General features: G+C 38.1%; 2 protein-coding genes across 4 annotated transcripts in view; one reads left to right on the plus strand and one right to left on the minus strand.

Annotated features, from left to right (window-relative positions):
• On the plus strand, positions 1–19,742 carry LOC146501985 (plasminogen-like). Its single transcript, XM_085132600.1, has 19 exons — positions 1–155; positions 2,113–2,248; positions 3,963–4,069; positions 4,372–4,486; positions 4,571–4,710; positions 4,934–5,054; positions 5,159–5,277; positions 6,142–6,304; positions 7,188–7,312; positions 7,410–7,569; positions 8,542–8,723; positions 8,828–8,976; positions 9,076–9,169; positions 13,532–13,646; positions 14,258–14,332; positions 14,432–14,572; positions 17,183–17,289; positions 18,037–18,182; positions 19,342–19,742. The coding sequence occupies exons 1-19, from the start codon at positions 107–109 to the stop codon at positions 19,501–19,503; spliced, it is 2,406 nt and encodes an 801-aa protein (XP_084988726.1). The 5' UTR covers positions 1–106; the 3' UTR covers positions 19,504–19,742.
• LOC146501986 (solute carrier family 22 member 2-like) overlaps positions 19,613–26,100 on the minus strand; it is an 8,659-nt gene continuing 2,171 nt past the window's right edge. Inside the window, exons 2-12 of one of the 3 annotated variants that reach the window (XM_085132602.1) lie at positions 25,665–25,712; positions 25,405–25,508; positions 24,991–25,145; positions 24,585–24,753; positions 23,136–23,250; positions 22,750–22,850; positions 22,458–22,672; positions 22,262–22,370; positions 22,070–22,182; positions 20,154–20,253; positions 19,613–19,823 (exon numbers count right to left, since the gene is read on the minus strand). In XM_085132602.1, the coding sequence (XP_084988728.1) occupies positions 19,733–19,823; positions 20,154–20,253; positions 22,070–22,182; positions 22,262–22,370; positions 22,458–22,672; positions 22,750–22,850; positions 23,136–23,250; positions 24,585–24,753; positions 24,991–25,145; positions 25,405–25,508; positions 25,665–25,712 (1,320 nt within the window). In that variant the 3' untranslated portion in view covers positions 19,613–19,732. Of the gene's footprint in view, positions 20,254–22,069; positions 22,183–22,261; positions 22,371–22,457; positions 22,673–22,749; positions 22,851–23,135; positions 23,251–24,584; positions 24,754–24,990; positions 25,146–25,404; positions 25,509–25,664; positions 25,713–26,100 lie in introns of all 3 variants that reach the window. The other 2 variants (XR_014869323.1, XM_085132603.1) reach the window with 2 other exon arrangements.

Below are 26,100 nucleotides of genomic sequence, written 5' to 3' on the forward strand. Positions count from 1 at the left end.
AATTGCCCTATTTGTCCCCCCGACATGCTAAAAGAAGCCCAATAATATACCACGAGGTGTCTCTTTGAGTTAGTCGATGATGAACTGCTAGTTTTTGGGTCTCACCATGGGCCTGTACACAGCAGCTTTCCTCCTGGGAGCCTTGATCTCCACTGGTAAGTAGTACAACTACTATAGGGCATGTAAAGATGATTTTTCTGGTTATTTGTTTAGCTCTGTTTTCTTACATTTAAAAGATAAACAAGGGTTTGAGGTCTAAACCCTTACAGCACAGGACAATGACTGACTAGCACTGTTTCCTCTTTCAGATGACAAAGAATAAAAATAACTCAGCCAAAGTAGAAAAATATATCCTCATTAGTTAAAACAGGTCTAATCCAAATTAATACAGAATTTGTTTAAATGTGGGTTTTTGGAATAAGATCAGGCAGTGCAATGAAGGGTTTTTTTCTCTTACATTTACATTTTGGTTTACATTTAGTTTAAATAATGGAAAACTTTCAAGTGCTAAATTCTTAGAATGCAACAATAACAGTAGTGAATATTTTTTGCTCTCTTTTACATTTCATATGCTAGAAATAACTCAGCCAAATAATAAGCACAGAGCCTCATTTTTTCTAACAGTCGTTGGTCTGAACAGGTCGTGACAGACCACATCAGCACATTCAAAGCTATACTGTTGTTCAAGACTTGAATAATTAATTGAATTTGATAAATGTAAGTTTACATTAAAGTAATTGCAGGTAATTCTGTGTTATGTCGTTTATAAAGACTCAAAAAGTTGTGTAATTAGTGTGTAGGAGGACTTTGTAATGATTTTGTAGCCTGTACACTGGTTCCTTGTAGTCAGATGACGTAAAATGGATTGTTTGGCTACACGATTTCCCAATAAACCCTCTAATCAGCAACCTTGACTGACTGGACAAAACCTGCTTACTGACAATGAATATATACTCTCTTTTAAAATGTAACATTTGGGTACATAACAAAAAGGACAGTTAGTCATGTTAGATCACTGTTTAGTAATAATATTATTCAGCTGCTGCGCAAGGTGGAAAAGAAAAAAAAACATCTAAAATTAAGTCTGACAGCATTTGTATTTTGCTGTTATGAAAACTGCTAGATTTGTAATGAAATGTATCTAATAGCAACAGACAATAAGTTCAATAGCACTCTTGATGTGGGAGTCTAAAGGTGACTTGCACTTTGGGTTTTATATTGATCTAACAAATAAGATATGTTGAGCTTTCGAGATGCTGGTTTTGTTCCCTAACACCCTTATGTTTCCTTGTGTTATTGCTAATTTCCCAAATTTAGCAGATTTCCTGAAATGTGTTCCTAAATGTACTGCATTCATTTTTATGTTAGTTTAATGAGTTAATAGACAAGGATTTAATTTATGTGTCCAACAGAATGATTATATAAAATTCATCCCAACCACACAACTTCCATTTTTCCTTTTACTCCTTTATACACGTAAGTCTAGCTAACATTTCTATGACTCCAGAGTCCACTGCCTACAGCCTATGACAGTGAAAAAGCTTAAATCCCAAAGACCTGACTGAATAATAACTGAATACACAAAAAGGTTTTTAAAATATATTATTTTGTGTTATCTTATTAATAATAATAATAATAATAATAATAATAATAGTTGCTGTTATTATTAGCTTACATGTGCAACTTAAAACACTGTTGTTTCACATTATCATCACAGACAGTGTTGTAGCAATCACAATAACTCACTCTTTTTAGGGTTAAAAGCAATATTATACTGGGGACAATAACTAGCACAGACTCTAAGTCCCTGCTTCAAACCAGCACTGTAGGGAAACAAAATGAGCCAAATCATCAGTATACATTAAATGATTAATAAGAAGGTTACCCACCATACATGCAGTCTTACATTTATTTTACACAACAGAAAGATCATTGAGATACAAATAGAATATAATAGAATAGATAGATTCTTTTGTTTTATATTTAAAAAAATGAAATGTGAAGTCAGGTTTTACTCATCTTTGAGCCACACAACAAAGAAAACATTGATAAAAGGTGTAACTGATTTTTTTTTTGGGGGGGGGGGGGGGGGTTGGATGTGATTGATTGCAGTTGGTGGCAATGACGTGGAAGGCTACTCCAAAACTGAAGGTGCATGGATTATCTCACTGAATAAACGAGCGTATTCAGTTAACACTGTGGCTGAGTGTGCCACCAAATGTAACACTGAAACATCTTTCACATGCAAGTAAGTTCACATCTCATTTCGTTCTGTGGATCAAAATGCTGCATATATACAGAATGGTATGTATATGCAAATACATTTTTTTTTTCCAGTTTTAGCTCCTACTCCTGCCATTATCCATAGGGCTGCATTTTACCCTCCACATCTGCTCCAGTTGTTCCTTTAGCTCCTGGTGGTTTTCAGTTTTCTTGTGCTTCTTCTTCCTGATGTTGCTCTGCACTGGGATTGCCACATCTATCACAACTGTTCCTCATCATCATCTATCTTCAGCTGTATTTGTGGATGCTCCATGATTTAGGTTGTGGCTCTGACACTCATTGATCGTTACACTCTTTCCACTGCTTGTAGAACCTGAAGGTGCCTCACAATGCAAGGTGGACACCCCCATGCACTGTGAGGAGTTTTTGTTTCTTGACATCAGCTGCATCTATTGCCTTGTGTGGCCAGTGTATTTTTCACCCTGTGGATCTGATGACCAGTAAGCCTTATGTGTTTTTGACTGGGATCTTATTCCTACCATTATGCCTTGTACAGTGCACGCACTCTAATATGGTTGTGTGAAGAATTGAGTTTGTAGGTTGTCAATCCAGTTCAGGGTGGTCTGCGTAGTTGTAAAGTCCTGTGGCGCAGCTCTATAGACCAGGAGCTGATGCTTCTGCTGTCAGTTGTTATTTTCAATGCCTTTCTGAGCTATTCTTGTGTATTGACTCATGTTTCTACTTAGTTTAGTTGCTATGATGCTTGAGAGGAGCTTCCGTGTTTCTATGGAAGGTTGCTGTGGTCTGGTGTTACTGTAGGTCCACCAGCCACTTGGCATTGGTGTGGTGTGGCACCTCTTTCTCACAGATGTTCTTTCAGTATTGTTCAGTTTCAACTCTGGGTGGGTCTGGCCATTTATTCACTTGGCAGCTGCTTCTCTAATAGATCTCTAGTCGCCAAAGCCACAAGCCTTTGTTTGACAGTTTCTAGAGCCTTAGTTATGGACATCTTGCTGTCCCTCTTATTCATTCAAGGCTTGTCTCTCATGACAGTCTTCTTAACCTCACTTTACTGGCTAACATTTGTCTGGACTTCCTTGTAGACTTCCTCTACTTGCATCCTTGATCTTATATGCAGGTGCTTCTAAGATTACTGTGGCAGTGGATATGAGCTCATCATCCCCATAATCAGTGATGCTGATGGTGGGGATGGGGTATAAAGCAATGTCATAACATCACATCTGCAAGCATCTCCTCTGATGGGACTGTTAACCAGGAGACTCGTGCTTTTGCTTGGGTGGCTACCTTGGCTACATATTTTCTCAATTCAGTAGATGCATCTGCCGTTGCAGGTGGCTGGGCACCATTTAGTTTGGATTCACTGCTCTCTTCTACGAGGGTTGGCTCAATATTTTCACACTGCTCACTGCTGTTCCCATTGTACTGTAGGCTCTGGATCTCAAGATTTGATAACAGCTTCTCTTGATGTTATTAAACTGAGCAACTTGGTGCTTCTTGGTTAGTGTCAGTATTGGCTTTCTCCTCATCCATAGTTCCCACACGAGCTGCATAATCCCTCTTAGTGGGTTAGATGTCATAATAGGTTTCTATTAATACCATGTTATCAATCCTTGTCCATGTATGTTCCAGTGGCCACCTCAACTCCTAATGTGTACTTAACTTAGATTTGTATAGCAACTTGCAAGAAACCAAACAACACCTCATTTTTTTCCACACAGGTCTTTTATCTATAATGAAAAGGACCAAGAGTGTTTGACAACAGCAGCAAACTCTAAAACAGTCAGTGTCTTTCGCAGAAGCAGCACAGCTTTATATGAAAAAAATGGTAATGATCCTAATTTTTCTCTATGACTAAAACTAACACTAAAGCTTCTGTTTTCATGTTGTCCTTTCTGTCAGCTACAGTGACAAGTCTTTTCTAGTTTACATGTTTTTTGTTTCCAATGCTTTTTGGTGACATTGTAGTTAATATTATAAACACAGTAGAGGACTGAAAGTTAAACACTGCTGCAATTTAATTTAGTTTCATAAAACATCACAGAACTCAGATCAGATACATTTTTTACTATAGATAATGCGTGATAAACATCAATAAATCTATTTCTAGTCTTTTCTTTTCTTTTCTAGCATATCTTCTGGAGTGTGTAAATGGAATAGGAAGAGATTACAGAGGAACAAAGTCCAGAACAAACTCAGAAAAGATCTGTCAAAGATGGGACTCAAGCTACCCACACAGGCCAAAGTATGTGTTTGCATTTGATTTTACATCATCATTTCATATCCTTCTATAGCTTTGTGAAATGTGTCCTTAATGTTTCTGCTGCAGTTTCACGCCGCAGAGCAACCCACAAGCAGATCTGGACTCCAATTTCTGCAGAAACCCTGATGGGGACAGCAATGGACCGTGGTGTTACACTACTGAAGCTAACACCCGCTGGGAGCACTGCAACGTACCCAACTGCTCTGGTAAGATTCATAAATCTCTGTGTTTGTTTTGTTTTGTTTTAGTTCGCCAACATACATGTCTAATTGTCCTCTAGCAGCCATTTCTCTTTCAACAATCGCCATTTGTAGCTAATATGTGCAATCTAGGCACTACACAATGTTCTGAAATACTGATATGCAATATGGAAGAATGGTAATTAGCATGCTATGATATTTCAGATAAATCAGTGTTTTTCCTTCACAGAGGAATGTATGGTCTGCAATGGTGAGAATTACAGAGGAAAAATCTCCGCCACTGAAAATGGCTTCACCTGCCAACGCTGGGACTCCCAGAAACCTCACAACCATGGCTACAATCCTAGCACGTAAGACAACATGAGCAACACTTCAGTGAGCTTGTTGTGGACATTGAAAACATTTTCCAGAAGCTACGCTAAAGCTTAAATACTTCTGTTTATGCTTTGTTGAGTCTTCCACAAAAGTATCTGGAGGAGAACTACTGCAGAAACCCAGATGGAGATCCCCGACCATGGTGCTTCACCACTAGCTCATCCAAACGATGGGACTTCTGCTCCATACCGCGCTGCAGTAAGTCCTCACGTTTAATGAGGATAAGAATTTCACAATATTGGAAAATTTGGTGCACCACTGATGTTTGTTGCCAGACCCCACAGATCTCTATTGCATTGACATTTGATAGCTGTTGAGGCCATTTACGTAGTTAACTCATTATTAGCTTTAAGAAACCAGTCTGTAATTATTTGAGCTTTGTAACATGGTGTGTTATCTTGCTGGAAGCAACCATGATAATAAGGAGATCATAAGGAGATCGACATGTTCAGAAAAAAAAATTCTCCAGTTTGATCATTAGTTTGAACTTCAGTAGGTCACACTGTTCATATCTGTATGCTTAAATGCTTTGTGTTGCTGCCATGTGATTGACAAATTATTTCTCTTAACAAGCAACATAATGCACTGCGTACCCTGTTGTATACCTAGGGGACTGCCTGTTTAACCCCATTTCCTGTACAGAACCAATCAAAACTGGCTCTATATTCATTTCATATTCATTTCATTTATTTCAGAAAATCAATTTAAATACAACTGAAATTTCCATCATTTAATAGTGGTTTCCTTCTTTGATGTAAACCTCAAATGCACCTGCAGTTTCTAGACAACAATGTAAACAAAGCATTCAGAAATCCATGTTGAATGAATATTTCTGTTCAAAGCAACATCACCCACTGCAAGAACCCACCAGCTTTAAAAGTACAAGTCAGTGGAAATATAACAGAAAAAGAATTGAAATATGTAAAAACAATAAACCTTTTTTATAGCATCTTTCAGAATCGGGTTTAAAACATGCTTTTTACAGATAATAAAGAGAGTGCAGATGTTTGACATCTTTTTTTATGACTTCTCTATACAATCCATCTTGTCTTCTTTTCTCAGCTACTGAACCTCCCACCATCATCCCAGAGGTGGACTGTGCCACCAATGAAGGTTTAGCATACCGAGGAACAATTGCTGTTACGGAGACTGGCAAAACGTGCCAGAGCTGGTCGGCTCAGACGCCACAAGTACACAACCGAACTCCACAAAACTATCCTTGCAAGTAAGAGCTGAACCTGAAACCAGTGTCAGCCCTTAGTGATTTAATATGGTGAACAAAATATTAGTGGCACAGTTCAACTTTTTCATTAATAGCTTTTAGATCTATTGTAGAACTTCATGATCCACATGATAAAGGTAGAAAATGAGAGAGAAGAGGGCAGTAAGTGAATAAGGAAGTGCAGAGAAATAGAAACAAAGAAATGATGGTATGAAAGAGGATAAAGAGTGGAAAGGCATTTAGTCCAGATATCTATTGAGGTATGGAGAGGCCTAGGGAGAGAAGGCAGATTAGTTTTTAACCAGATTGTTTAACTCAAATGATCGAGAGTAAAAGGATGCCTGAGGAATGGAGAAGAGGTTTACTGGTACTAATTTTTAAGAACAAGGACTATGAGCAGAGCTGTAGCAGCTGGAGCGGCGCAAGGTTGATCAGCCATTTCATGAAGCTATGGGAAAGGGCTAGGTTAAGAAGAAGAGAGTCGAGGATCAGTCTGCAGCAGTATGGCTTCATGCTGTGAAAGAGCACTGTGAATGTGATGTTGCTACAGAAAGCATGCTGCTGAGAGAGGAACAGTCATCCTGTATATCAAATGCTCAGCACTGTCTCCAAATTTCTGAAAACAAAGTTAAAAACTTGAACTTTAAAATTAAATTTTGTATTATTTCCTTTGTCAGTGTAAACAATCCACCATTGACAAACTGAGATGGTTTGAACTGTGGAGTATGACCACTGTGCTTGTACCAAAAAGAAAAAAAAGAAGAATGTCTATTGTTGACTCTTACTCAATAACCTGTTTTTGGTTTAAGGACCCTGGTAAAAGTATCACATGAAATCTGAAAGATGATCGCGCATTTTTGTGTTTTTCTGTGTTTATCTTTGTCAGAGGTCTAGACAATAACTACTGTCGCAACCCTGACAATGAAAGGAGGCCCTGGTGCTACACAACTGACCCTGACACTCGCTGGGAGTACTGCAATGTGACACGGTGTGGGAATGAGGCTGCAGCAGGTATAATATTAGTCAACTTATTCCTTCTTTTAAAGTCAGCTTCATCTTCTCAAAATGTAGCCAGGAATGTTCTTCCTTTCTTTACCTTTTGCTGCAGATGATCCAGTGATCCCCCCAGATGCAGAAAATTGCTATGAAGGGAATGGTTCCAATTATCGGGGCATAACATCAGAGACCATCAGTGGGAAAAAATGTCAGAGATGGAGCTCCATGACTCCTCACAGACATGAGAAAACTCCAGAGGCCTTCCCAAATGCGTAAGGATCAAATACATTTTATACACAGCAGAATTTTATACAGGCAGAAGAGCGTCCTGACATTTTTGAGAAACCTACTGCATAATGACAAAACAATCCACAATTTGTCTAGAGATTAATTATTGTACTTTACTTGGACTTTTGGGAGAGGAATGATTAGGATTCTAGCTACTCAATAGCCCTGGGTCTTCTTTGGCAAAATTTTCATTTCTTGATGCACAAAATGTTGGTGAAATCTCTCATTTCCAGATGTGCAAGGTGCCAATTCCATAGGCACTAATTTACCCTGACACCATCAGAAATGCAGGCCTTTGAACTGAGTGCTGATAACAAGCCGGGAGGTCCCTTATCTGGCCTTGCCTTTTATAAACATGGATTCTCCAGATTCTCTAAATATTTTGATGATGTTATCTACTATAGATGATGAAATATTGAAAGTCTTCACAATTTTACTCAAGGAATATTATTCTTAAGTTGTGCCACAATTTCTACCACTTGCTTTTCCATGTTGCTCCTGATACATTTGAAGTGAGTTGTTGATATGTTTCACGAAATAGAAAAAATGTCTCAGTTTAAATATTCAGTGTGTTTTCTATGTCCTATTATAAATAAAATATTGAACTTATCTGGATTGGGATTCATTTTTGCAAATCATTTTGTTCTGTTTATCTTTAATTTTATAACTTTTCTTTTCAACCTTTTTTCTTCAACTTACTTAAGAACCATAGACAAAACTGTCCTGGACACCTACGGTGTTGTAGGTCAAAATATGACAAATACTCGTAAAAAAAAGTAGCAGCTAGAAAGGCTACAAAGGCTAATATTTGTTTTAAGGATGATGTGCCAGTTGACTTGTTATACGATAAATGAGCCAGCAGAGATTTATAGTCCTCCTGAGGTTTGACTCCAGGAGAAAAAAGTACCTTGTTTTGTGGGTCGATATCCTAATGTTCCAGATCTACCTTTCAACAGAGACCTCAGTAGAAATTGGTGCAGGAACCCTGATGGAGATCAAGCTCCTTGGTGTTACACTACAGACCCCACAGTTCGCTGGGAGTACTGCAACTTGGAGAAATGCCCTACAAAACCTTCAGGAACCACTCGTCCTCAACCACAGGAGCCCTCCACTAACACCCAGACACCAGCAGAAAGAGGTAAATCAACTTTTTTAAAAATGTGGATTTGCCAACATTTTGCTTGCTTGTCAGTTTTTTTTGTCAGTTCTTTCACTTTTCCTGGTTCTCTGCTGCTGTTTTAGACTGCAAGACTGGAAATGGAGAAACATACCGAGGTCCAACTTCTGTTACTGTGCTGGGTGTGACCTGCCAGGCGTGGCGCGCTCAGACTCCTCACGAACACAGCAGCTTCACTCCAGAGACTCACGCCAACAAAGGTCTGGAAGGCAATGTAAGTGTGTGGGTGTTGCTATATAAACACTTTGGGGAAAGGGCAGAACTCTTCGTTTTTTCTCTAGCCATCTAACTCTCCCCCTCTGTCCACTCTCAGAGCTGCAGAAACCCAGACGGTGATGTGAATGGACCATGGTGCTACACTACAGACAGAAACAAAAAATGGGACTACTGCCAGATCTCCGACTGTGGTTTGTATATTCAGTATTCAGTATATTTTATTTGTATTCGCAATAATACTCCATCACTGTGACTCTACAGTAGCTCAGTCACAACTACAGACTGCAGTGATAACCAGTGTTGGGCAAGTTAGAATAGAATAGAATAGAATAGAATAGAATAGCTTTTTATTGTCACTGTTACAAGAACAATGAAAGGCAGTTTGGCATCTCTCCATGTGTGTGGAGTACACAATAGCGTTAGTATTTACACAATAACAGACAAATTTACATTTACATAAGAAAGATATGTACAAGTTATACATGCACCTGCAAACATACACGCACATACAGTGGCTTGCAAAAGTATTCGTCCCCCTTGAACTTTTCCACATTTTGTCACATTACAGCCACAAACATGAATCAATTTTATTGGAAGTCCACGTGAAAGACCAACACAAAGTGGTGTACACGTGAGAAGTGGAACGAAAATCATACATGATTCCAAACATAAACTGCTATTATTGTGTTTGCTGTGAGCTCTCTCGGCAATTAGAAGGGTCTACACTGAACCATCATGTATTCTATGTCCGGGCAGCAGTGGACGACTTTAACTGTGTTGTTGGTGCACCAGTTATTGTTTACAAACACTAGCAGACCTCCTCTGCGTTTCTTTCTCTTTGTTCCTGTACACTCTGAACGTAGCGTGGCCCGCTAGCTCAATCACAGTGTCTGGGGTAAAAGAGTCCAGCCAAGTCTCTGTGATGATCATAACACAGTAATCCAGTCAGCCTGAGGTGATCCACAGTCGTAGCTCATCCATCTTGTTATTTAGTGACCATGAGTTGGTGAGGAAGAGACTCGGAATAGCCGGCCTGTGTGGGTTAGCACGTAGCCTAGCCTTCAGCCCAGCTCTCTTCCCTCTCTTCTGTTTCCTGTGCCTCCGTCGCCTACGCCACTTCAGCGGTGGTATGGTGAAATTAGAGTCGGTGACCCTCCGGATCTCAGGGGGAATTGAGTCCCAGTCATGCATATCGGAGTAAAAGTGAAACAAAAATACACAAAATAAAAAGAAAACCGCTAAGTTGAGTAGAGCGCCGGGCCACTGCGACTGCTCGCGCCGCCATCTTAAAACATAAAGTTATTTTGAAAAAGTAATTCATTATAGTTACTAGTTACTTCTTCAAAAAAAGTAACTGAGTTAGTAACTGAGTTACAAAATTCTAAAAGTAATTAATTACTTGAAAAGTAACTATTGTGTAACTTGTGTTTAACCCTCTGGGGTCCAGGGTATAATTGGCCATTTTAACCACTTTTGATTTTACCTCTACATTTCACCTTTAAAAACTATTTACTTTGCCTTGTTTGGTCCCATTCTTTTCAGCACAACCTCACGTGTCTCAGTTATGTTTTCATTTTGACATACTGTAGTAACACAATTGATCTAAAATCAGACAAAAAATGTAAAGTCTGAGTAGAAAAAGTTATTATTATTATTATTATTATTATTGTTGTTGTTATTTACTGTAACAACCACAAACATGTTTAATGAATCATATTTCATAACTTTAAATGTAAAGATTAATTGTCAATTTTAAAATCCTATGCACAAGTTTTTACAGACAGTAAAAACAGTTATTTGCAGCCATTTAGCTTTTACCCTCTTTTTATAACCATTTCAAACTATTTACATAACAATCAGGCATTCTGCATTCAATAAGATGCCACACAAATTATTTGTGCCACTCCTAAAAGATAAATTCTGTCCACTATAAAGGAGAACATCACAGCCTGATACCTGCAGACAGCAGTCACCTCATTGTTCTGACACACAACACAAATCTATCCACAACACTACACACTAAACACACAAGACAACACATTAACTACACACTCCAAATATGCTAAATGTCACAAATCTCTCACATCTCAAAACTCGCTCTCTCTCTCTCTTGTCCCCCTCTTCCTAAACAACCAAATGTCATGTTGCCATATCCTTTTTTGATTGGTCGACATGGTGCATTTTTCAATCAACACAAAAGAGCAGGTTTTTGGTTTTTTTTTTGTTTTGTTTTGGTCATAAGCACAGAGTGCTTGCTAGCTCTGTCCTTAGACAGTAAACGTGACGAAACTATTCAGGAAAAACGCTGCGTACAGTGGGGCAAAAAAGTATTTAGTCAGCCACCGATTGTGCAAGTTCCCCCACTTAAAATGATGACAGAGGTCAGTAATTTGCACCAGAGGTACACTTCAACTGTGAGAGACAGAATGTGAAAAAAAAATCCATGAATTCACATGGTAGGATTTGTAAAGAATTTATTCGTAAATCAGGGTGGAAAATAAGTATTTGGTCAATAACAAAAATACAACTCAATACTTTGTAACATAACCTTTGTTGGCAATAACAGAGGTCAAACGTTTACTATAGGTCTTTACCAGGTTTGCACACACAGTAGCTGGTATTTTGGCCCATTCCTCCATGCAGATCTTCTCAAGAGCAGTGATGTTTTGGGGCTGTCGCCGAGCAACACGGACTTTCAACTCCCGCCACAGATTTTCTATGGGGTTGAGGTCTGGAGACTGGCTAGGCCACTCCAGGACTTTCAAATGCTTCTTACGGAGCCACTCCTTTGTTGCCCGGGCGGTGTGTTTTGGATCATTGTCATGTTGGAAGACCCAGCCTTGTTTCATCTTCAAAGTTCTCACTGATGGAAGGAGGTTTTGGCTCAAAATCTCACGATACTTGGCCCCATTCATTCTGTCCTTAACACGGATCAGTCGTCCTGTCCCCTTGGCAGAAAAACAGCCCCATAGCATGATGTTTCCACCCCCATGCTTCACAGTAGGTATGGTGTTCTTGGGATGCAACACAGTATTCTTCTTCCTCCAAACACGACGAGTTGAGTTTATACCAAAAAGTTCTACTTTGGTTTCATCTGACCACATGACATTCTCCCAATCCTCTGCTGTATCATCCATGTGCTCTCTGGCAAACTTCAGACGGGCCTGGACATGCACTGGCTTCAGCAGCGGAACACGTCTGGCACTGCGGGATTTGATTCCCTGCCGTTGTAGTGTGTTACTGATGGTGACCTTTGTTACTTTGGTCCCAGCTCTCTGCAGGTCATTCACCAGGTCCCCCCGTGTGGTTCTGGGATCTTTGCTCACCGTTCTCATGATCATTTTGACCCCACGGGATGAGATCTTGCGTGGAGCCCCAGATCGAGGGAGATTATCAGTGGTCTTGTATGTCTTCCATTTTCTGATGATTGCTCCCACAGTTGATTTTTTCACACCAAGCTGCTTGCCTATTGTAGATTCACTCTTCCCAGTCTGGTGCAGGTCTACAATTCTTTTCCTGGTGTCCTTCGACAGCTCTTTGGTCTTGGCCATGGCAGAGTTTGGAGTCTGACTGGTTGAGGCTGTGGACACGTGTCTTTTATACAGATGATGAGGTCAAACAGGTGCCATTCATACAGGTAACGAGTGGGGGACAGAAAAGCTTCTTACAGAAGACGTTACAGGTCTGTGAGAGCCAGGGATTTTCCTTGTTTGAGGTGACCAAATACTTATTTTCCACCCTGATTTACGAATAAATTCTTTACAAATCCTACCATGTGAATTCATGGATTTTTTTTTTCACATTCTGTCTCTCACAGTTGAAGTGTACCTCTGGTGCAAATTACTGACCTCTGTCATCATTTTAAGTGGGGGAACTTGCACAATCGGTGGCTGACTAAATACTTTTTTGCCCCACTGTATATTGTTTATCATGACTCTGGTTTTACGTGGCCTATCAACATAATTAAAAACAGGTATATATCACCTTGTTGCTTTGTCATCTTGAAGTGGTCATTTGATTGGCTTACCACGGCTACTTTATTCTTCCTCAGTGAAACACCTGCTTAGCTCCAGGTGTACCAAAAAGTGATCGTCGAGCAGAAAGTGATTGCCGTCCGCAGGAGCGCGCGGAGCTGCTTAAAGCTGTAGCGCCCAGATTACTTATGTAGACAGCTACTTCCGTGCAACTGATATAAGGTGCGGTAAGCTGAACACAGCTTCAACCGTCTGTTTGTTGAAAAATAGTAACGCGACCGCACTGCATTTTGTTGTTAGTAACGGTAACAGTGTTGTAACAATAGAAATAGTAATTAGTTCGTTTACTCGTTACTGAAAAAAGTAACGCTGTTAGTAACGCCGTTATTCCCATCACTGGTAATAACTCTTGTCAACTCTTTCAGTTTCAGCAGAATTTCTTTTTGTCCGTTCAATTTTCCTGTGGCTGACAAGGGACTTCTGTCTATTAATTAATTTCTCAAAACTTGAAGCTAACTTTGTCTTTTTTTGCTTCACTGGTCTTGTGAGAATTCATGACAATAAATCATTACCTTGCAGCTGGACTGGAATGTGGAACGCCAGTTGTCAAACCAAAACGCTGTTTTGGTCGTATTGTCGGCGGCTGTGTATCGAAGCCTCACTCATGGCCCTGGCAAATCAGCCTCCGGACCATGTAAGGATATAACACCAAAGAGTTACATTTTTAAATTATTAAAATTTAAAAATATTAAATTAAATTAATTATTTTGATAGAAAAATATACAGAAGTTTTTTTTGTTCGCTTGTTTTTTTAGTTGTTTTTGTTTTTGCTTTTTACTGAGGTATTAGGTCTGACTAATAATAAAAATGAATTATTAAAATTCAGACTAAAAGTAATATATACATGAACTAGTTTTTTTTTTACCATCATTCTGAGACAAGATATTTCTAATTTTAGAGATATTGTGTAAATGCAGGAAGGCAGTCCTACGTATTTGTTTAATGAGTGTGTCAAAAATGACTCCAAGATTCTTCACAGTGTTACTGATGGACAAGGTAACAAGATGAAATGTGGTGTCTAACCAAACATGGTGTACCTTGCATGATGAACACAACAACCTTAGATTTAGAAGCAGAAAATTAGAGATGATTTATATCAGTTGTCTGATAATTGTATTTTTGTCAGTTTGACTTTATTTGTCAGTTCACTTTTTACCATTGTTGACTCTTAATATCTGTATTTTTTGAAGCAAGCTATTACAGTTCATCTGTACATTTTGAACTAAATGTCTGTTTTTCTACAAGTACGGGAACCCATTTTTGTGGAGGAACACTGATCCATCCTCAGTGGGTCGTGACTGCTACTCACTGCCTTGAGAGGTCAGAAGAGAGCCACCATTAACACCTGAACCTCAAACTCTGCAATAACTCAAATCCTAAATAATTAGTGCCTATGTTTCTACATGTTATACAATATAGGTCAAGCCGCCCTTCATCCTATAAGGTACTCCTGGGTGTCCACACAGAACTCGCCAATGAGGTATCAAAGCAAGAGAGGAGACTGGAGAAAATAGTGAAGGAACCAAATGGAGCGGACATTGCTTTGCTCAAACTCGAGAGGTCAGTATGGGTCTAATTATCCCTGATCAACTACAAATAGAAATTGTGTTAAATACTACAGCAATTGGAAAACTGGATCAGTCAAATTCATCCATAAATTTGGTCACTGGACACAACATATATAACTGTAAGCATGTAAGCATAACTGTAGAAACAGAATAGTCCAAGATTATTTAATGATTAAATGTCATAATGTGACATGTGCAATATCTCAGTCTTTCCTTATTCTGTGCAATTACCATCCCACATTACAGCCACAAACATGAATCAATTTGATTGGAATTCCACATGAAAGACCAACACAAAGTGGTGTACACGTGAGAAGTGGAACGATGATCATACATGATTCCAAACATCTTTTACAAATAAATAACTGCAAAGTGGGGTGTGCGTAATTATTCAGCCCCCTGAGTCAATACTTTGTAGAACCACCTTTTGCTGCAATTACAGCTGCCCGTCTTTTAGGGTATGCCTCTACCAGCTTTGCAACTCTAGAGACTGAAATTCGTGCCCATTCTTCTTTGCAAAACAGCTCCAGCTCAGTCAGATTAGATGGACAGCGTTTGTAAACAGCAGTTTTCAGATCTTGCCACAGATTCTCGATTGGATTTAGATCTGGACTTTGACTGGGCCATTCTAACACATGGATGTGTTTTGTTTTAAACCATCCATTGTTGCCCTGGCTTTATGTTTAGGGTGGTTGTCCTGCTGGAAGGTGAACCTCCGCCCCAGTCTCAAGTCTTTTGCAGACTCCAAGAGGTTTTCTTCCAAGATTGCCCTGTATTTGGCTCCATCCATCTTCCCATCAACTCTGACCAGCTTCCCTGTCCCTGCTGAAGAGAAGCACCCCCAGAGCACGATGCTGCCACCACCATATTTGACAGTGGGGATGGTGCGTTCAGAGTGATGTGCAGTGTTAGTTTTCCGCCACACATGGCGTTTTGCATTTTGGCCAAAAAGTTCCTATTTTCATTTGACCAGAGCACCTTCTTCCATGTTTGCTGTGTCCCCCACATGGCTTGTGGCAAACTGCAAACGGGACTTCTTATGGTTTTCTGTTAACAATGGTTTTCTTCTTGCCACTCTTCCATAAAGGCCAACTTTGTGCAGTGCACGACTAATAGTTGTCCTATGGACAGATTCCCCCACCTGAGCTGTAGATCTCTGCAGCTCGTCCAGAGTCACCATGGGCCTCTTGGCTGCATTTCTGATCAGCGCTCTCCTTGTTCGGCCAGTGAGTTTAGGTGGACGGCCTTGTCTTGGTAGGTTTACAGTTGTGCCATACTCCTTCCATTTCTGAATGATCGCTCTGTGGGATGTTCAAGGCTTTGGAAATCTTTTTGTAGCCTAAGCCTGCTTTAAATTTCTCAATAACTTTATCTCTGACCTGTCTAGTGTGTTCTTTGGACTTCATGGTCTTGTTGCTCCCAATATTCTCTTAGACAACCTCTGAGGCCGTCACAGAGCAGCTGTATTTGTACAGACATCAGATTACACACAGGTGCACTCTATTTAGTCATTAGCACTCATCAGGCAATGTCTATGGGCAACTGACTGCACTCAGACCAAAGGGGGCTGAATAATTACGCACACCCCACTTTGCAGTTATTTATTTGTAAAAGATGTTTGGAATCATGTATGATTTTCGTTCCACTTCTCACGTGTACACCACTTTGTATTGGTCTTTCACGTGGAATTCCAATAAAATTGAGTCATGTTTGTGGCTGTAATGTGACAAAATGTGAAAAGTTCAAGGGGGCCGAATACTTTTGCAAGCCACTGTATATATATACATATTGCTTTTTCTTCTTTGTGTATTGTTTTCTTTACTTTTGCAACTTAGTGGACCTGCTACCCATTCCCAGTTTGGAATGGGAACTGTGGGTTTCTGTATCTTCTCCTTCTCTTTATACTTTGGAGATATCCCATCACTGGCTGCTTTATTTTTTGGATTTGCACAGAATTCGTGCAAGTTTGTATGTAGGACCACATTGCCCATTCACTTGGAAGCTCAGGTGGTTGGACAGCCTTCCCAGTGTAGACTTCTAAGCTGTGAATGCCGTCTAATATTGTTGTGACTTAGAAGAGGCCAAATCTTGTCTCACCACCCATATCCTCTGTGGCTTGGCAGCTGTTGTCCCTGAAATAGAGAAAATAGTTGATGGTCTTTCACCGCGCAAGAGGCATCACATCAGTGAAATGTGTACAAATCTTTGCACAAATACATGAAATAAAATATAATTACACATAAACACACTGTCAGCAAAGTCTTCCTCAAAAGTACCCCTTACAGCACAACATTATGCTGAGGCAATGAAAAGAAAAAGTGGATTTCTATGTATGCAAAATAAAAACGTCATAAAATCTAGCAAAAACACTGTCTACATCTTTTACACTTATACGTGTTCATGTGTTTTTGATTTGCTCTTTATGTCACAGTAAATATTATAACTAGGACACTCTTACCTTCGTACGTCCACCATTTGGTCTTATTGCTATGTGTCAGAAAAGAATACCCCATCTTCATGCTTCTTAGTGGCCCCCATATGTTATTGGACTGAAATTTGATGCTTCTCAATGTATGAATATATGTTGTGTGTGCATTTTCAGGCCTGTGCTAATAAACGAAAAAGTACAGCCTGCTTGTCTGCCAGAAAAGGACTACATAGTGCCCAGTGAAACAGAGTGTTATGTTACTGGATGGGGAGAGACTCAAGGTAGGTCACATTTATGTGTGCTATTGTTGTTATTTGTGAGAATTATCTGAATTCCTGATCAATTTGTATAAATAAATACATAAATACAATGCAAATGTCTGGTTATGTTGTTTAAACCAATTTTGATCACATGTTTTTGCTTACTAACTCACGATGCATTATAGATAATAAACTTTAAAACACTGAGCAGATTAATATGAAATACAATCAGGTCTTGTTTTGTAAAATCCTCTGCAAGCTGTAATGAAAGCTTTTCACCACAAAGTGTCACTGTTTAACCAGAGCGTTTTTACTTAGCCCAACCAGCACTTTAATCTTCTGATTGAAATAATTTTGTACTCCTACCTTACAGGACAACTTATAAACAATTCTTCTATGTTTAGTTTTAAAAATAAGTTTGATCTTTTAACTATACCCCACATCATTATTATGTACAAATGTTGAGTAAACTCTGGCTTGAATGGTGCTGATACTGTATGTCGCTTTGAAATACAATGCACAGGTGTCTTGGACATAACATTGTAGCTTTTTAATCATTTATAGAATGTTTCCCACTTTGTTCAAACAAAGTAGCTTTTTTAAGACAAAAATTACCTTTAAGGAGACATAAAGACCAGTGCAATAGAACCAACATACAAGAAGTTGATAATAGTATTTGTTTTTATGAAAACAACAGCCAGTGTAAATGGTTTAAACATGTCTTATCATAATGACAAGGAGGATAACCGCTGAGAATTGTTTCTGCAGGTACAGGAGGTGACGGCACCCTTAAGGAAGCTGGTTTCCCTGTGATTGAGAATAGGGTCTGCAATCGCCCAGCATACCTGAACGGCAGAGTCAAAGATCATGAGATGTGTGCTGGAAATATCGAGGGAGGAACAGACAGCTGCCAGGTACAATTTTTATTTAATATGTTTACAGTAGAACAGTTCACCATACATAAGAAAAGATTTCATAAAGTTAGAGTACTTTGGATTTAGCAGTTCTTTCAACAATCAACTATTAAACTAACACCAAATTAAAAGTCATTCTAAAATATTAGAAAATTGCAGACTGATAAATTAAAGCTACCAAAATCAAATAATTTCAAATTAAACATTCAAACCAGGAAAAATTTGATTTTACAAACATGTTAAAGTTTTTTGAGTCCTCTGTTATCACACACAGAAAAATGTATCTAATCAACACTAGACAGATGTTTGAACTTCTCTTATCTGTTATGCATGTAAATTTTCCATATTAACAGTAAATATTTAGATGGTTATTTAGATGATTTAAATCGAGATGTAAAGAACTGTGATGACAATGAGTGCCTGATGGTTGTTTTAGTAACTGGAATATTGACTAAACATTTCTCTGATACTTGTTTGAATTAAACCTCCACTTATTTGTAGCATTGATTAAACATGGAAAAAGTGACCCAATTTTAAAATTATATTAACATGAATGTGTTTTGTGGCACACTCATGTTATAAGTGATGTTTAGTTCTGGGGTGTCAAACATAAGGCACGGGGGCCAAGATAGTCCTGAAGAAGACTCAAATCCAACCCACTGGACAATGATAGAAAATGTGAAGGAGTGTATCAATTCTGAACTTTTAACTGTAATTTAATAAGACTGCTCACCCCCATTGCCATTCATAGTACACCAACATAATTTACTAACAGGAACAAGTAAATAAGAGGAAAGTTCCTGTTTTGGGGTCTAGAGTAAATTCTTTAATTTTACTAATTTATTATTTTTTCATGTTTTTATTTTATTTTATTGTCTGGCCTGCCTAAAAGGTAAAAGGACTCAAGTCAAATGTGTTAAATAAATCTTACTATCCCACTTTTTCAATGTATATAGTCAACAACAAATACAGTAGATGTGCTGTTTCCAATCCCTTAATTAGTCTTCTGTTATATTTTTTAAATGAGCCACTGGCCAAACAATTCCTCTGTTTCTTCTCTGTTAGTTTTGCCAGCAGTTAACCTCAACGGCATCAAAAGCAGCTAGTGTGTGAATTGAACTGTAAAATATATGTATATGTGTGTGTTTTCTCCTTGTAGGGTGACAGCGGTGGTCCTCTAGTGTGTTATTCGCAAAACAGGTTTGTCTTGCAGGGTGTCACATCCTGGGGTCTGGGCTGTGCCAATGCCATGAAACCTGGCGTCTACGCTCGAGTGTCTAAGTTTGTGGACTGGATAGATAGAACCATCAAAACCAACTAAACTGCAATGTGGTTATTGAGGATCTTAACATATATACACTGTTCTGCTCTGATATTACAAGCACTGCTGTCTGATGTGGCTACACTATAAACAGCGCATGTTTAAAAAAAAAAAAAAGAAGGACAATGAACAATTAATGAAATTTGGAAAAACAATACTTAAATGAAACAAGGAAATTATACAAATATTAAAAATGTACTTCCTTGTGTTTGGGTGAAATAAAATGTAATCATTCAGTAGTCGTTTCCCTGTTTTTCATCTGATCTTCAGACTTCAGAAGATTCTTCATTTGATGATTTTCTTCTTGGCTCCGCTTTTTCCTGAGAGAAAGAAAACATTTTGACACTACACCCACAAATAATGCATAGTAAATGTCTATTGAGATAAGTTTCCTTATCAGTTACAATGAAACTTTAGTACAGATTTTCTTTGAATTTTACTTAAGTTTTACAAAAAGCAGTGATGAAAAACAAATGCTAATTGTAATGCCTTTAAAAAGTAATATGAACTCAGAAGAAGGATTACTTTACTCATTAATATAACAAGTTATACACAGTGCTCTTCATATGGACCTCTGGACTAATACTTTAGCTGTACTCAGTAAACGGGATTCTGAATGTGTTATGACCGAAAAAACTGGGACATTTTACCAATTAGGGAACTCAATATCATCAATGGTTTCAGGGAGAGGTACTCCTTTGGTTTCAGGAAGTAACAGCACCAAACCTCCAGCTATGATTGCCACAGCGCCTGTACCAAAACAAGATGCAGATAATGTCAGTGTAATTACAAAATTATTTTAATTATTTCCTACAAAAAAAGCTAAAGACTTTTCAATTTCAGATATTGTTCTGTTTTTTAAATCTCTGGTCATAATCACACTTAGGCTACTAAAATATATATTTCTGACTCAAATTGTTGTTGATTAAAAACTAAATAAAAAGCTTTTAACATCTTTGTAATAAATAAAATATCGAATGAATAAACAATTATCACTTTCTAAAACACTCCTATAAAAGCATTAAAGGAACTGGTATCAGTATAAAGCATTTTCTGAGCATTTTAGTTAAACATTAGCTAAAAATATAACATTTAATGAATTACTTGAATTATTTACTCCAAAGAATAGTTACACAGGCAGTTAGTAACATTGTATTATACTGTGTGGATGGCTCAAACTCTGGACAGTGGGCACTATAAAATGAACTGAAACTTGTAATTTGTAATTTAACAGATTACTTCCTTTGAATAACCTATAAGATGTTAAATTCTAGTTTACTGCTTCAGGAAACATCCTGAAGTTGTTGTGGAAAAAATAATGGCTAAAATTGGGTGACAAAAACCATTCACAGTCAGCAGCCAGTACAACCATTACTCAAACCTGCAAGGCAAGAACATTATTCTATAACTGATGTAATTCAACAACACTGTTAGTGTCAAAATATGTTTTGTAATTTCTTTGTAGTTTTACATAAGTAAAAATTCACATTAAGTGATGAAGGGGTTTTACAGCAGCAGTAGACTTTTTAAAAAAAAAGTTTTAAACATTTTTAAGGACAAATATGGCAAATGGAAACATAGTGATGCTATATTACTACTATATTACTACTTACTACTTTATTCTATAAATAGTGTCAATACTTTGTGAAATTATATCTGATCCATTTGTTTTTCCTTGTTAGGATCTGTTATTAAGAGTACATTATTAACATTTTGTGGATGTTTTTGAAAAGGTAAATCTATGAACTTGATTTGTTACCTTTTAAAACCCAGTTACTAGTTTTATAAAAAAAAATGTAATAGTTGCTATTTAATTTTATTATATTAAATATGGATAAAATATATAATATGTTATTAATTAATTACAACGAACAAAACTACTTTTCTGCCATTTTAAGCCTAACTATTACATTACATGCATGTTTGAATATATCATTAGGTAATTGTGTAGCTTTTATCCATCTAAATGTGTTTTATTTATCATATACATTCTACAGAAGAAATCCTATACAGCCCATACGGAAAATCTCTGACATATTTCCCCCAAATCTTAATTTAAAAATTTTTTATCAGTATTTTTCTGGCAACCCATCGGCAAAGTAATATTATGCTTTTAGGGGTTTTGTTTGTTTGGTTTTGTTTTGATTTGAGGGACGTTCTTTGTTGTTCTTGTTCTTCTTTTTTTTTTTCCAAGAAAAAAAAAGAAAATAACAAACAGCTGAATCTGACCTGTCCAGGGTACACCCTGGACAGGTCAGATTCAGCTGACCTGTCCAGCTGCCAGTCTGTTGCAGGGCTAACACACAGGGACAGACAACCATTTGCACTCACATTCACTCCCGCATTCACATTAGTTGAGCTATGTACAAAAAATACAGAATATTTTTTGTACGTATTTTGTCTGTAGATTCATCCTTTTCCAAAATATATTAGTGGCAATGTAGAGCACAGTTCATTCTTAAGAATTCAGCCTGAGAAGACATAAATACGAGGTTTTGCACCTTTCATCTGGTATTTAACCTTTTTTTTTCATATACATGCTTACTGGTAAACATTATAAACCCACCAAAGATGATGAGTGGCATTTCCAGCCAGATAGCAGCCAGTCTGTACAGCAGGAATGAGGACACAATGCCTCCAACATCACACAGTGTAGAACAAACAGACACTGCCAGGTTCCTGTATTCAGTCAAAATGATGGAGAGATAAACACAATTTCCTGGTTATAACTTCAGCAGGTTATAATTAGTTTCCTCACCTGACAAATGTGGGGTAGAGCTCTGTGTTAACAAACACCACCATCTCAAAGGCCATGGTGATCCCCAACCGACCGATACAGGCAACCGCTGTCTTTAACCAGAACAAGCCTGAGATACACAGGAAGTCAATAACCAATGGGTACCAGGGTGGTGACCATGTCTGTGTTTTCTGTACAGTCTATGCATAAAACTCACTGTCAGGAATGAAAGCAGCAATGAAGCAAGAAGCTCCAGCTACGATATTCGCAGTGGCGAATGGGAGACGCCGGCCAATACGTTCAATGGTGAAGAGGATAAGGAAGGCGGCAGGAAATTCCACCAAGCCAGAAATGAGAAAGTCAATGTAGACGTTTCCTCCTGCTATCCCCAAGCGCATGACGAGGCCTTGATAAACCACAGCACTGGTGAACCTGTGCACAACAAACACAGAGGTTCAGCATCACCTGCATGTAGGCAAAAAACGTGTGTGATTTCAGGCAAGTCTCACCAGTTGAACATGAGGATGAAGGTGTGTTTTCTCATTTTTGGAGTTCTGATTAGGTCCAGCAAAGAGGCAGAGGTAGACTCACCTTCACCATCAGTCAGTGACTGGGAAATAAAAACATGGAAATGTGAGATTAAAGCAGGATTTAAAAGTGTCATAAAAATAATGGTATAAATAAAGAGTTAATAGGTCCTAATGTTTGCTGTTAGTGGAAATGAAATGTTAGAGAATAGTTTTGGTGATTTTCTTTATCTTTGTCAACAAATTCCATTAAATACTAAAATCAGCAGTAAACTGATAAACATATTTCGTGAATATATTGTTCCTTTAGTCATTGCTATCCATAAACTCTTAAATTGTTCTGTAAGTGAACTATTTAATCGGCCTACCTCCGTATTCTTGGACAGTGTCCTGTGGTTCTCTCTGGCCATGGCTTCAGTGATCTTCAAAGCTTTGGAGGAACGGTTCTGAGAGATGAGCCACCTCGGAGACTCTGGGATAAACCTGAGAAACAAAGAAGTGTCTAAAGGTGCAAGTCTGTAGATAAAAATCTTAACTGAAAAGATTTATACATTATTTAAGTGATGAGGAGCTTTTTAACTCCCTGGAAAGTGACTATGGTAAATATGCAAGGTGAAAATGGTTATTATTATGGAACAAGTAATTAAACCAGCATATTAAGCTCATAGCTCTTTTGCACATAAATCTATTTAATACTTCAATTTTTTTGTCTCCGTGTATTTATTCATGATATTTTTATTTTATCTATTTGTACATATTAACTGGCATCTGCATGTGGACAGCAGAGAAAGAATTTCATTGTACAGAGAGATGCTTTTTCTTTGCACACATGACAATAAACACTTTGAATCTTGAATCTGAAACCACAGCAGGAGAGGAAGAAGTAGTACATCTCTGTACACCTTGCTGACTTCCATAACCTTACTTCTTGCTTTACTATTTAAAGGCCAGAGTGCTTCCTGCATCAGCACAGAACAAAAGCAATGAGATACATCATATATAAACCATAGTCCCAAAGATAATGGGCAGTTTTCGTTTTCGTTTTCCTTTTACTATAATAAATTTAGTGGAAAAATCTATTTTGATCAAAAAGGGAAACACCATCTTATGCTAGAAGTACTGTAAGTCTTGTTTCCTGATCCAAACTCACATACCACTTTACTAGGTAACCTGCATATATGCCTATTTGTGCAATTATCCAAACAACTTCCAGTAGTGCACAAAATGCTTGATTAGTATCCAATTGATTAGTATCCAAATGTGTGTGCTAGGAAAGCCAAAAACAGGTTTCCACCCTCAAATTGCTTTACAATTCCACTATTCATTCACTCTCACATTGACTGACAGAGGCGAGGCTGTCATCTCGCGCCATCGGCCCCTCTGGCCAATGGGCAATATTGATAACACTATTATGTGAAAAAATGACATAGAGTGTTGGACATTTCTGAACAAGTACAGATCTAAAATTTTTCATAAGAGTGATGAAAAAGTGACTAGTAGCTCATTTCAAGAGAGCATTTTTTCCTGGATGATCAGGATTGGTAGTCCATTGCCTTGCCCCCGACTCCCTAACCCTTACTTGCCTCAGAGATCAGGCGATCCGCATGCTGAACACTGGAATATTCATATATACATATATATGAAGGTGACGCACTGTCATAAATGCCACTGGTCATTTATGAGCGCAAAGGCAGGCACAGACAATTTTTTGTATCAATAAAGTGGTCTGTTTTTGTTTGACATTGTCATGTGTACATGATGACAATGTCAAACAACATTGTGATTTTTTTTTCCTTTTTGTTTGTTTGTTTTTTTACCAGTAATAACACACGAAGAGCATGTAGGGCAAAGTGAAGGTGACCTGGAGCCAGCGCCAGTCTGTGATAAAGTAGGCGAGCAAAGGAAGGATGAGGAGACCCACGCTGAAGAACATCTGGTACAAGATACCCACTGTTCTCCTGTACTTCACACCAACAATCTCTGTGACTGACAGAGGGACAGGAACGGTATTAAAAGTAAGACAATTTTGTTAGAAACAAAATAATATGACATGCAAAAATAACACAAGTACATAAATTCCACAAATTTAAGCAAATTCTTGCATTATTCACCTAAAAATAATTTGAAAATGTATGATCAAAAGTTAGGCCATGTCATTTCTACACAGTTAGTTATGAAGATGCCTCAGAGCAAATCAGTTTCAGAAAACATGGAGATGATTACGCAGCACATATGAGGTCATCCAGCCTCCTTTGACACTGAAGCCAAGGATGGTCCTGAACACAAGGATGGAGATGTAGTTTGGCGCTATAGCCACTGCGATCCCTGCTACTGCATTCAAAATGTTGGACACCAAGAAACTGATCTGCCTGCCAAACCTGCAGAGTGAAATGGAAAATACATCAGGTGGGGATTTGTTGAATGAATATTATTTTGAAAATAATATATTCACACCAGGACACATCAGAGCCACAAGTCTAGCCACAAGAGGCCTGCAGGAGTGTGCCTATTCATACCACACAAACATGCCTTCGTGTGTTTCAGGGGTGTTATAGTTATATTTTTCTATAAAACACAGTTGTAATTATATATGTTACCTGGCCAGCACAGTAAACTTGATGGTTGTTGGAGCCTCACCTGTCAGCAAAGTATCCAAAAGCGAAACTGCCAACCAAGAAGCCCACATTGAGAGTAGACTGGAACATGTCCACCAACCATCCATCTGAACACACCAGATTGAACTGAAGAAGGAACAAAGACATTTTTGCATGTCTATATGAAAGCTTCCAATTTCACTTACATACCTGCACAGTTTAGTCAATTAATACAGAGAAATTTTAGGGAATTCTCTTAAATCTAAAGTAACTTTGTTAAGTTTACGCAAACTGTCTTCTCACCTCTGTGACGAAGGATTTCCTGCCTTCATACTGATACTCCCAGCTTTCCTGAAAGACAAAAAAAAGTAAACATTTAATCCAATACGGACAGTTTAAACACTTCACACAAAGCTTTTCAGTTGTGTTTTTTGGTCATTTGTCTTCCCCAATGGGAACACAGGCTCCAACTGTCAAGGTTTAACTCTGTAAACTGTAAGGTTTCACACTTTTAGAGGCCTTGTGTTGCTTACAACACACAGTTTCTTACCCTTTTCTTGTTGATCCTTGCTGAATACAGTGAGGCAAAAAAGTATTTAGTCAGCCACCAATTGTACAAGTTCTCCTACTTCAAAAGATGAGAGAGGTCTGTAATTTTCATCATGGGTATACTTCAACTATGAGAGACAAAATCCAGAAAATCACATTGTCTGATTTTTAAAGAATTTATTTGCAAATT

The sequence above is a fragment of the Neolamprologus multifasciatus genome, chromosome 15 (assembly GCF_963576455.1).
Source record: "Neolamprologus multifasciatus chromosome 15, fNeoMul1.2, whole genome shotgun sequence".
Taxonomy (NCBI): Eukaryota; Metazoa; Chordata; class Actinopteri; order Cichliformes; family Cichlidae; genus Neolamprologus; species Neolamprologus multifasciatus.

Excerpts from the sequence above, each read along its gene's own strand:
- LOC146501985 (XM_085132600.1), top strand. The coding sequence starts at position 107 with ATGGGCCTGTACACAGCAGCTTTCCTCCTGGGAGCCTTGATCTCCACT. Across the intron at positions 5,278-6,141 it reads CTGCTCCATACCGCGCTGCA|CTACTGAACCTCCCACCATC; the intron begins GTAAGTCCTCAC and ends TTCTTTTCTCAG. Across the intron at positions 9,170-13,531 it reads CTGCCAGATCTCCGACTGTG|CTGGACTGGAATGTGGAACG; the intron begins GTTTGTATATTC and ends ATTACCTTGCAG.